The following is a 13,247-nucleotide window of genomic DNA, read 5'->3' on the forward strand; positions in this document are numbered from 1 at the left end:
TAAGAGGTGAAAAGGTGTCTCAAAGGAAGGCAACTTTTCACACTTCAGACAGTTTCAACTGGGCGTCAACAAACCCCCCTCCAGCAACGCCCCTCACCTGAATAACATTAACATAATTAAGTGCTGCTGAATCAGAGTTCTCTCTCCTCAGGACCCCTGTCTCTCCAGGACCCCCTATCTGGACTGTATAGGACTGTGAAGCTATGTACCCCCCCCCCATGCTGCTTTGACACCAGAATTATTGTTAAATCTATGTCACAACGAGAAAAAGCAACAAAGTCCTCACTCAGTGGCATGGGCCTAATGTTATGTAGCTCTGCAAGCTGCTTACACACTGCTTATCATATCACTCCTAGCTACACATACACACAGTTATCATATCCCTCCTAGCTACACATACACACAGTTATCATATCACTCCTAGCTACACATACACACAGTTATCATATCACTCCTAGCTACACATACACACAGTTATCATATCACTCCTAGCTACACATACACACAGTTATCATATCACTCCTAGCTACACATACACACAGACCTCATATCACTCCTAGCTACACATACACACAGTTATCATATCACTCCTAGCTACACATACACACAGTTATCATATCACTCCTAGCTACACATACACACAGACCTCATATCCCTCCTAGCTACACATAAACACAGTTATCATATCACTCCTAGCTACACATACACACAGACCTCATATCCCTCCTAGCTACACATACACACAGTTATCATATCACTCCTAGCTACACATACACACAGTCCTCATATCCCTCCTAGCTACACATACACACAGTTATCATATCACTCCTAGCTACACATACACACAGTCCTCATATCCCTCCTAGCTACACATACACACTGTCCTCATATCCCTCCTAGTTACACATACACACAGTCCTCATATCCCTCCTAGTTACACATACACACAGTTATCATATCACTCCTAGCTACACATACACACAGACCTCATATCCCTCCTAGCTACACATACACACAGTTATCATATCACTCCTAGCTACACATACACACAGTCCTCCTAGTTACACATGTGCGCAGTCCTCATGTCCCTCCTAGTTGCACATACGCACGGTCCTCATGTCATGAGGTGATGAGCATCTTAAACTATCTGGACTCAGTGGTTAAGAGGTGATGCAGCATCTTAAACTAGCTGGACTCAGTGGTTAAGAGGTGATGCAGCATCTTAAACTAGCTGGACTCAGTGGCTAAGCGGTGATGCAGCATCTTAAACTACACACACACACACAGTGCTCATATCCCTCCTAGTTACACACACACACAGTGCTCATATCCCTCCTAGTTACACATGTAACGGAGGTACCGCAGTATATCCACAGTCACGGGTACAAGTAGTGACGTGGCTGTGGATGGTAAGCGGTACTGCAAGTAAACTCACTCCCCAGAGGCATCCAGACCCGGAAGCAAGCAGTGAATTCACTTCTTGCTTAGTGGTCTGTGATGCCGCCCGCGGCGCCGGCGTCCGGGGTTCAACTCCCACTCAGGGCGATCCCTTAACAGGGGTCGAATCGACTTTAAACACAACGCAGACAAGATCACACCGGCTACATGTGGTGCCGTTAGACCCGGATGCCCTGGGTGGTGTGAGTTTAGTGGGGTGAGTGTAACGGAGGTACCGCAGTATATCCACAGTCACGGGTACAAGTAGTGACGTGGCTGTGGATGGTAAGCGGTACTGCAAGTAAACTCACTCCCCAGAGGCGTCCAGACCCGGAAGCAAGCAGTGAATTCACTTCTTGCTTAGTGGTCTGTGATGCCGCCCGCGACGCCGGCGTCCGGGGTTCAACTCCCACTCAGGGCGATCCCTTAACAGGGGTCGAATCGACTTTAAAAACACAACGCAGACAAGATCAGACCGGCTACACACACACACACACACACACAGTTCTCATATCCCTCCTAGCCACCTTGCCCTAATGTTATGTAGCTCTCCACCTTGCTATCTGATGCTCATCACCTCTCTTAGACACTGATGTAGCAGTACTGTCTACCTGTATGTCATGTATGTCAATGTTATGATGAATTGAAAATGGGGGACCCTGATGTAAACAAGACGAAAGTCTTTCTCTGGTCTGCATCCCCTTAACAATTGTGTGTATTGAGCTGTATTGTACTGTACCCATTCTGCAATCTGTGCTGAGATTATAAACTTGTTGTTATTACACACACACACACACATGGACCCTGCATCCATACACTTTCGTCTTGTTTACAGCTCTCCACCTTGCTATCTGATGCTCATCACCTCTCTTAGACACTGATGTAGCAGTACTGTCTACCTGTATGTCATGTATGTCAATGTTATGATGAATTGAAAATGGGGGACCCTGATGTAAACAAGACGAAAGTCTTTCTCTGGTCTGCATCCCCTTAACAATTGTGTGTATTGAGCTGTATTGTACTGTACCCATTCTGCAATCTGTGCTGAGATTATAAACTTGTTGTTATTACACACACACACACACACACATGGATCCTGCACACTTTCGTCTTGTTTACAGCTCTCCACCTTGCTATCTGAAACAATAGCTATCAATATAACGTTAGCAACTTTAACTTGCTAGCTAGCTAACGCTAACGTTAATGTAGCATGAGCTCGCCGTAATAACACAATAAACGTGACATGGTTGGACTTGTGGTCGGCAGAAAAACTTGGTGTCGTTTTATCAAAGATGCGGAATTGTAAACATGCTACTGTAAACATAAACAAACATTCTTAAACTTACCCATGCAGACGCATCTCGACCGATCTCAGTTAATTCCGTTGAATAGCGCGGTGTTTTCACCGGTGAGCAGAGACTGAATCAACTGGTTTAACAAAGTTCCTGTACTCGTTCATTAGATCCAATGCATTCATCTCTTTCTGATCCAGAGTGATAATCCCATTGAAAGTGTAAACAGCCAGTGCGCTTCAAACACTCCCCCAATGTAAATCTCTGCGGGCTGCAGTCTAGGTTTGATTCACATGCAAATACAGTAATTACGCCCCCGTTTCATTGAAATAAAGTCCGTGAACAACCTAAATTTAAACACAGGTTTGACACTATTTTAGATATTCTAACTGTTTGTTTTTATAGTAAACAAGTACTTATACATTCAATTTATAATAATGTGAAGAAAAGAAAAAAACACATAAAAAAAAAAGAGAAAACTCTAGAAGGTCTAGCCGAGAAAGGGGCGGGCCGAGTTGTGGTCAGAAGCGCTGCCAGGTGACACCTGGAGTTAGACAAGAAGATACATACCTTTTTTGTCTCTGTGCGTGCATTTAGCTTTGGGAACAGTCGCTCCGTTAGCGTAGCTTAGCTTCATCACTGGAAGTGGGGGAGATCCGGAGCTTCATCACTGGAAGTGGGGGAGATCCGGAGCCTGACGTTCCCTTACACTGTATACAGTCACGAAATACACTCCAAATACAACTCCAAAACGTTCATGTAAACATGTTGTGACCTGTGTATTCACCACGTGGAGAAATAAAAAATAATTGAATTAGACAATTACGTTTTATAAGCAAATATACTCGGAATTTTTTTTTGCCTAACCACTCCTCTCTGAACGCAGTCAGTGATTTCAACGTGTCGTCGTGATTGTTGACATTCTCATTCATTCAAAGGATCCGAACCGATTGAAGTTTATGGATACCATGACTTAAAATCCTCTTACCTTGACGATTAAAAGCCTCCCCAATTTAGAAAACAGTAATCCAATGGCTGGTATTGATATACTGCACGCTAACGGAGCTACCCGGACACTAAAGCTAACCGGACACTAAAGCTAATATAATGACTTCCTTTCTGGGGGGTTTCAAAATAAAAGAGCGACGTCTATAGCAGCGGAATACGTTTATTTTGTACATTATCTAACGTTAACACGAACCTAAACTAACGTTACAACTAACCTAAAGTTAGTTTAGGTTCGTGTTAACGTTAGATAATGTACAAAATAAACGTATTCCGCTGCTATAGACGTCGCTCTTTTATTTTGAAACCCCCCAGAAAGGAAGTCATTATATTAGCTTTAGTGTCCGGTTAGCTTTAGTGTCCGGTTAGCTCCGTTAGCGTGCAGTATATCAATACCAGCCATTGGATTACTGTTTTCTAAATTGGGGAGGCTTTTAATCATCAAGGTAAGAGGATTTTAAGTCATGGTATCCATAAACTTCAATCGGTTCGGATCCTTTGAATGAATGAGAATGTCAACAATCACGACGACACGTTGAAATCACTGACTGCGCTCAGAGAGGAGTGGTTAGGCAAAAAATAGTTCAGAGTATATTTGCTTATAAAACGTAATTGTCTAATTCAATTATTTTTTATTTCTTCACGTGGTGAATACACAGGTCACAACATGTTTACATGAATGTTTTGGAGTTGTATTTGGAGTGTATTTCGTGACTGTATACAGTGTAAGGGAACGTCAGGCTCCGGATCTCCCCCACTTCCAGTGATGAAGCTCCGGATCTCCCCCACTTCCAGTGATGAAGCTAAGCTACGCTAACGGAGCGACTGTTCCCAAAGCTAAATGCACGCACAGAGACAAAAAAGGTATGTATCTTCTTGTCTAACTCCAGGGAAGATGTTAAATAAGCTAATTTCCCAAAATGTTGGAGTTTTCCTTTAAGGCCAGCTGTGGTGGAGTGGTCGTACCTGACTCTGGAGCTCACTCTGCTGTGGTGGAGTGGTCGTACCTGACTCTGGAGCTCACTCTGCTGTGGTGGAGTGGTCGTACCTGACTCTGGAGCTCACTCTGCTGTGGTGGAGTGGTCGTACCTGACTCTGGAGCTCACTCTGCTGTGGTGGAGTGGTCGTACCTGACTCTGGAGCTCACTCTGCTGTGGTGGAGTGGTCGTACCTGACTCTGGAGCTCACTCTGCTGTGGTGGAGTGGTCGTACCTGACTCTGGAGCTCACTCTGCTGTGGTGGAGTGGTCGTACCTGACTCTGGAGCTCACTCTGCTGTGGTGGAGTGGTCGTACCTGACTCTGGAGCTCACTCTGCTGTGGTGGAGTGGTCGTACCTGACTCTGGAGCTCACTCTGCTGTGGTGGAGTGGTCGTACCTGACTCTGGAGCTCACTCTGCTGTGGTGGAGTGGTCGTACCTGACTCTGGAGCTCACTCTGCTGTGGTGGAGTGGTCGTACCTGACTCTGGAGCTCACTCTGCTGTGGTGGAGTGGTCGTACCTGACTCTGGAGCTCACTCTGCTGTGGTGGAGTGGTCGTACCTGACTCTGGAGCTCACTCTGCTGTGGTGGAGTGGTCGTACCTGACTCTGGAGCTCACTCTGCTGTGGTGGAGTGGTCGTACCTGACTCTGGAGCTCACTCTGCTGTGGTGGAGTGGTCGTACCTGACTCTGGAGCTCACTCTGCTGTGGTGGAGTGGTCGTACCTGACTCTGGAGCTCACTCTGCTGTGGTGGAGTGGTCGTACCTGACTCTGGAGCTCACTCTGCTGTGGTGGAGTGGTCGTACCTGACTCTGGAGCTCACTCTGCTGTGGTGGAGTGGTCGTACCTGACTCTGGAGCTCACTCTGCTGTGGTGGAGTGGTCGTACCTGACTCTGGAGCTCACTCTGCTGTGGTGGAGTGGTCGTACCTGACTCTGGAGCTCACTCTGCTGTGGTGGAGTGGTCGTACCTGACTCTGGAGCTCACTCTGCTGTGGTGGAGTGGTCGTACCTGACTCTGGAGCTCACTCTGCTGTGGTGGAGTGGTCGTACCTGACTCTGGAGCTCACTCTGCTGTGGTGGAGTGGTCGTACCTGACTCTGGAGCTCACTCTGCTGCCTCAGGCGCAGGTTCTCCGGGGTGTCGGTCACGATGGTGAAGGACTGTTTTGGGTAGTGCCTTTGAACACAGTGGACGGGACCAAACAAAGGAAACACTTGGAATCACTAGTCATCTACTAGTCATCTTTTACATAGCTCTCTTACTCTGCCCCCACAGACTCTGGACCAAGTACCCCCCCCCCCCCACTGACACACACACACACACACACACACACACACACACACACACACACACACACACACACACACACACACACACACACACACACACACACACACACACACACACACACACACACACACACACACACACACACACACACACACACACACAGCCATACTTTACTAACTCACTGCCACTTTACTGCCATTATTTATATTTAGTTCTCTTTTACTTCTATATTTATTTCACTCATTCATTTCATTTTAGCTACTGTTTATATTGTATATAGTCCTGTATATTGTGTGTGTACATTGTGTCCTATATGTTACTTTATGTTTATATTAGATCTTTTTATATACACAGTGGGAAGGGGGGAACACAATTTAATTTCTCTGTATGTAAAGTTGACATTGACTTTGACAAGCTTCTGAAGGAAGCCTTCTAACTTGAACAACACAGCGAATATTATTTCTCTTCAATCCTCATACATACTGGATAACAATATCTAGTCCTCATACATACTGGATACCAATATCTAGTCCTCATACATACTGGATACCAATATCTAGTCCTCATACATACTGGATAACAATATCTAGTCCTCATACATACTGGATACCAATATCTAGTTGTATCTTGCTAAGTAGCTTGCTTATTTAGTTGTGAAAATATAGTCTACCAAATCATTTTCTTGACTTTTCTAAGGTTCAAATTCCTCTCCCCAAACTACACAGTGCAGCTTTAAACAGGGCAGCTTTAAACAGTGCAGCTTTAAACAGGGCAGCTTTAAACAGTGCAGCAGCTTTAAACAGTGCAGCTTTAAACAGTGCAGCTTTAAACAGGGCAGCAGCTTTAAACAGGGCAGCAGCTTTAAACAGGGCAGCTTTAAACAGTGCAGCAGCTTTAAACAGGGCAGCAGCTTTAAACAGGGCAGCAGCTTTAAACAGGGCAGCAGCTTTAAACAGGGCAGCAGCTTTAAACAGGGCAGCAGCTTTAAACAGGGCAGCAGCTTTAAACAGGGCAGCAGCTTTAAACAGGACAGCTTTAAACAGGACAGCTTTAAACAGTGCAGCAGCTTTAAACAGGGCAGCAGCTTTAAACAGGGCAGCAGCTTTAAACAGGACAGCTTTAAACAGGACAGCTTTAAACAGTGCAGCTTTAAACAGGACAGCTTTAAACAGGACAGCTTTAAACAGGACAGCTTTAAACAGTGCAGCTTTAAACAGGACAGCTTTAAACAGGGCAGCTTTAAACAGTGCAGCAGCTGTAAACAGGGCAGCTTTAAACAGTGCAGCTTTAAACTGGGCAGCTTTAAACAGGGCAGCTTTAAACAGTGCAGCTTTAAACAGTGCAGCTTTAAACAGGGCAGCTTTAAACAGTGCAGCTGTAAACAGGGCAGCTTTAAACAGTGCAGCTGTAAACAGGGCAGCTTTAAACAGTGCAGCTTTAAACAGTGCAGCTGTAAACAGGGCAGCTTTAAACAGTGCAGCTTTAAACAGTGCAGCTTTAAACAGTGCAGCTTTAAACAGGGCAGCTTTAAACAGTGCAGCAGCTTTAAACAGGGCAGCTTTAAACAGGGCAGCTTTAAACAGGGCAGCTTTAAACAGTGCAGCTTTAAACAGTGCAGCTTTAAACAGTGCAGCAGCTTTAAACAGTGCAGCTTTAAACAGTGCAGCTTTAAACAGTGCAGCAGCTTTAAACAGTGCAGCAGCTTTAAACAGTGCAGCTTTAAACAGTGCAGCTTTAAACAGGGCAGCTTTAAACAGTGCAGCAGCTTTAAACAGTGCAGCTTTAAACAGTGCAGCTTTAAACAGTGCAGCTTTAAACAGTGCAGCTTTAAACAGTGCAGCAGCTTTAAACAGTGCAGCTTTAAACAGTGCAGCTTTAAACAGGGCAGCTTTAAACAGTGCAGCTTTAAACAGGGCAGCTTTAAACAACAGGGCAGCTTTAAACAGTGCAGCTTTAAACAGGGCAGCTTTAAACAGTGCAGCTTTAAACAGGGCAGCTTTAAACAGTGCAGCTTTAAACAGTGCAGCTTTAAACAGTGCAGCTTTAAACAGTGCAGCTTTAAACAGTGCAGCAGCTTTAAACAGTGCAGCTTTAAACAGTGCAGCAGCTTTAAACAGTGCAGCAGCTTTAAACAGTGCAGCAGCTTTAAACAGTGCAGCTTTAAACAGTGCAGCTTTAAACAGTGCAGCAGCTTTAAACAGTGCAGCTTTAAACAGTGCAGCTTTAAACAGTGCAGCTTTAAACAGTGCAGCTTTAAACAGTGCAGCAGCTTTAAACAGTGCAGCAGCTGTAAACAGGGCAGCTTTAAACAGTGCAGCAGCTTTAAACAGTGCAGCTTTAAACAGTGCAGCAGCTTTAAACAGTGCAGCAGCTTTAAACAGGGCAGCTTTAAACAGTGCAGCTTTAAACAGTGCAGCTTTAAACAGGGCAGCAGCTTTAAACAGTGCAGCAGCTTTAAACAGTGCAGCAGCTGTAAACAGGGCAGCTTTAAACAGTGCAGCAGCTGTAAACAGGGCAGCTTTAAACAGTGCAGCAGCTTTAAACAGTGCAGCTTTAAACAGTGCAGCAGCTTTAAACAGTGCAGCAGCTGTAAACAGGGCAGCTTTAAACAGTGCAGCAGCTGTAAACAGGGCAGCTTTAAACAGGGCAGCAGTGTTAAACAGGGCAGCTTTAAACAGTGCAGCAGCTTTAAACAGGGCAGCTTTAAACAGTGCAGCAGCTTTAAACAGGGCAGCTTTAAACAGTGCAGCAGCTTTAAACAGGACAGCTTTAAACAGGGCAGCTTTAAACAGTGCAGCAGCTTTAAACAGTGCAGCAGCTTTAAACAGGGCAGCTTTAAACAGTGCAGCAGCTTTAAACAGGGCAGCTTTAAACAGGGCAGCTTTAAACAGTGCAGCAGCTTTAAACAGGGCAGCTTTAAACAGGGCAGCTTTAAACCAGAGCCGTTGAAGATAGAGTTGCGACACGCTTTGATCTCGTGGTTCACGTAGCTCCCTTAGTTCCAATTTGTGCTGTCGACTTGATTTCAGCGGGACAGAACGGCAGAACTACTACTGTTACAGCCATTTTTGGTACTTATTAACACAATGTGCATCGATCACTGTTGCGTTATATCATTTACATGTCTGCTACTTTAATATTTACATTATATTACTTTATATCACTAGGCTAATTTATATTATTTATATAATAATAATATATATTATTATGAGAGGGGGTTGCGTTAGGACATTTACAGGGGCCAGTTTCGCATTGCAGTCTCTCGTAGGTGCTCTTTGAGAGTGGGTAGTAATTATATTATATTTATATTACGGCAAATTTCGAACGTTACTATAGCTACTGATGACTATTCTTTTACATTAGCCATATCACGGCAGTTGTTAAACACTCAAGCATAATTGTATTAATCAGCCCACATTACAGTTATATGTTGACAACACTTTATATTCAATATATATAATAGCATTTCAGGGGAGTGGCAGAGAGACAGCATTAGTCAGTTTTTCTGTGGACTGTCCCATAACCTAGGATAAGTTACAAAAAATATTTATGCATAGGCTAACGTTGTGCTAGGCTAAAGAGTGTGGCTGGTCTGCCGTTCTGCAGCTGGATACTATTGGTTTGTTTTGGCAAAATTCTTCTGCTCTGTGACAATAAATAAATGAATGATGATATACAATTTAAAACCAAAACTAAGGCATCAGTATGAGTTTAAGACGTGTGAACATGGTCATGTTTGTTGAATTAAAAAAAAAAGTAAAAAAAAAAAAAAAAAAAAAAAAAAAGTAATTTTTTTATTTTATTTTTTTATCTGATCTGGAAAGATCGGTATCGGTAGATACTCAAAATCACATGATCGGGATCGGATCGGGAGCAAAAAAACGTGATCGGGACATCCCTTTATTCTATTTATATATCATACATAATATGCAAGTAAAATTACACTGCACTGCATCGCTTCTTTTGCACTTCTGGTTCAATGCTAAACTGGATTAAATGTCTTTTGTTGTTTCAGTACTTGTAGTCTGTGCAAATGACAATACAGTTGAATCTAATCTAATCTAAATATCAATCATGCCAGAAACTACTCAATTAAGCCAAGAAAGAAGTTTGGTCAACAGTAGAAAAAATACAAGGCAAGCAATTGCATTCCACACATTTTTTATTATTATAGGCCTATAATATGTCCAGGTAGAGGTCCAGTCTTCCACTCCTGTTGTTGGTAGTGCTAGATTCGGGCCTTGCTGTCACGACTGCTGCTCACAAACCTCAGACTGGACACACGCACGCACGTCATTATAGTGGTAATTTATCCTAGAAAACAAAACAGGGAGATAGAGAGTTATGGAGTTGCTCATGCACTCTACAACAACACACATCTTGTATCTCTTCTCATCTCTAACATTTCCATTCCACAGCATGCAAGCATCCTGCTTCAAGAGGTGTATGATTGTGTATGTGACAATAAAACTCGATTTGATTTCAATATTTTAGAGGGTTTAGAGTTCACCCACCAGTTTCTGCTGTGGGAAACTTGGTATTTTAGTATACATATTTTGCTTGCATCTAACTTGTATAGATCGACATCTTACCATGGTTGGCTGTGCAGCATTTTGATGCACCAATCGGTCCGAGAAAGGGATTCGGATGTATGGCTTATTGGCTTCCCAAAAGACACAGACAGGAGAAGAAAAAGGTTGACTAGTTCATATAGTTTAACTAGTATATAGCTCAGACAACAACTTAAAGGTCAGGCCAGCTTGACTTAGATATGACATGTCCAAGTAAATCACATCTTGTTCTTTTTCTCGTTGTCTTCATATCAATCTTGTGACGGATATGACAAAACCCATAATCTCATCTTTGTTTACCTTTCTTGTCATTATCTGTTATTAATTTGTCATCTTAATTTGTCAAATTTTAAACTGTGCATAATCTTTCTATGGCCATAGAAACAGATAATAAACTATATTCTATTTTTGATACAATTTGACTCATCTGAATTTCTACAGTTTCACTGTTTGGCTCATTTAAAATATTCCACAACAGGTTCAATGTGTTTTACTGTAATATGTGCATGACTACAATTAATTTGTGATTGACAATTATGGGGAAAAGTCTGGAATGATTCTGCAGGCACATTTTGAGGGAGAGCAATTCACAGCAAACCAAAAAGGCCAACTAAAATTGAAGGCTGATGCTGTTCCAACCATATTTGTGCATCGCCCTAAGCCCAAGAGGAGAAAGGGTCACACTGTGAGAACCAGCCCAAAACCTCCAGTACATGTTCATGCAGTGGCCAATGACCACACATATTGTGCCCAAATGAACTTTGGTATCTCGTTTGGGTTTAATTTTAAATTTAAAATTGGGTTTAATAGGACATTTATTGTACATTGGAGGGGGTTGCGTTAGGACATTTACAGGGGCCAGTTTCGCATTGCAGTCTCTCGTAGGTGCTCTTTGAGAGTGGGTAGTGATTCACATTCCTTTACAGCTGTGGGTAGGGCGTTCCACATTGATGTGGCATAATTGCAAAACGTGTTTATTCCCTTGTTTGAGCCGAATCTGGGTTTAACATGATTTGTGGAGCTCCCTCTGGTGTTGTGGTTGTGGTATTCACTGACCTTTGGGAAGTATTTTGACATGTAAATGGGTACCTTAGTTGTGTAGTGTATCTTGTAGACCAGGCCCATTGCAAGTTGCTGTACTCTGTCGTCTACTCTAAGCCATCCTAGGTTGTCAAAGTGGGCATCTTACCAGACAACAGCATGGCTCCTGGAATGAATGAATGAATGAATGAATGAATGAATGAATGAATGAATGAATGAATGAATGAATGAATGAATGAATGAATGAACTTTATTTAACAGATTGCAGAATGGGTACAATACAGTACGGCTCAATACACACAATTGTTAAGGGGATGCAGACCAGAGAAAGACGTTTGTCTTGTTTACATCAGGGTCCCCCATTTTCAATTCATATTGACATTTATGACATACACAACATACATGACATTTATGGCATAGGGACATACAGGTATTTAGTACTGATACATTTGTGACATAAACGGTATTCAAATATACAGTACTGTTACCCATAGATCCTGACAGAGTATATACATATGATGGGGAGGGGACTGTACATTAGGAGGGGGTGGGTGGGTGGGAGAGAAATATATATACGGTGGGGAGGAGACTGTACATTTCTACCAATAGTATACAACCTACATATCTACTAATAATATACAACCTACATATCTACTAATAATATACAAACTACATTACTACTAATAATAATCAACCTCACAACTCCAAATGACTGGGACACATCTCTCATTAGAGTCAAGGCCACGAGAGGAGAGCCAGACCGGTCTGTATCCACTGTGTTATTGTCTATATATTATATAATATATTATATTATGTAACCTTACTGTACCTTATATGAAGACCAGTCTATCTAGTGTCATGTGTTATTGTCTATATATTATAACCTTACTGTACCTTATATGAAGACCAGTCTATCTAGTGTCATGTGTTATTGTCTATATATTATAACCTTACTGTACCTTATATGAAGACCAGTCTATCTCGTGTTGCTCACTTTAACAATAAATCTAATAAACAAAGATAAACTAACAACACCAATAACTGCAAATAATTAGGTAAATATAACGTTAGGCCAACGTCAGTCAGTATGGTAACGTTATCTAACTGCATTTAGAATCTAACAAGCTATAAACTTACGATAAACATTAACTAAAGCTTGCTACATAAAATACCAATATTGACTAAATCCATGAGTGGTCTGCTAATGCGTTAAAATGTACAAAGTAAGTAAAGTAAAGTAAACTTACCAGCAAGAGTGCCTCGTAAACAATGAAAAGTAATCGCGTTCAAAGCTGGAAACTTGTCCTGCTCGCAGAGCTTGGAACTACGACCGCCACATGAGGCGCTCCACTTCCGCATTCCACGATAACAATAAAACCCTATGGGAGTGTCCGAATTCTATCTTCAACGGCTCTGCTTTAAACAGGGCAGCTTTAAACAGTGCAGCTTTAAACAGGGCAGCTTTAAACAGGGCAGCTTTAAACAGTGCAGCTTTAAACAGTGCAGCTTTAAACAGTGCAGCTTTAAACAGTGCAGCTTTAAACAGGGCAGCTTTAAACGCAGCTTTAAACAGTGCAGCTTTAAAAAGTGCAGCTTTAAACAGGGCAGCTTTAAACAGTGCAGCAGCTT

The 13,247-nt window shown here is 42.6% G+C and overlaps 1 protein-coding gene across 1 annotated transcript in view; it reads right to left on the bottom strand.

Annotated features, from left to right (window-relative positions):
* Nucleotides 1–13,247, bottom strand: part of LOC311226727 (LIM zinc-binding domain-containing Nebulette-like) — a gene marked incomplete at both ends in the record, with an annotated part of 44,704 nt that overhangs the window by 6,546 nt on the left and 24,911 nt on the right. The window contains one exon of the mRNA XM_084312137.1: nt 5,808–5,892. Coding sequence (XP_084168263.1) covers nt 5,808–5,892 — 85 coding nt within the window. The remainder of the gene's footprint in view (nt 1–5,807; nt 5,893–13,247) is intronic.

The sequence above is a fragment of the Notolepis coatsorum genome (assembly GCF_963971535.1).
Source record: "Notolepis coatsorum genome assembly, chromosome: 4".
NCBI lineage: Eukaryota > Metazoa > Chordata > Actinopteri > Aulopiformes > Paralepididae > Notolepis > Notolepis coatsorum.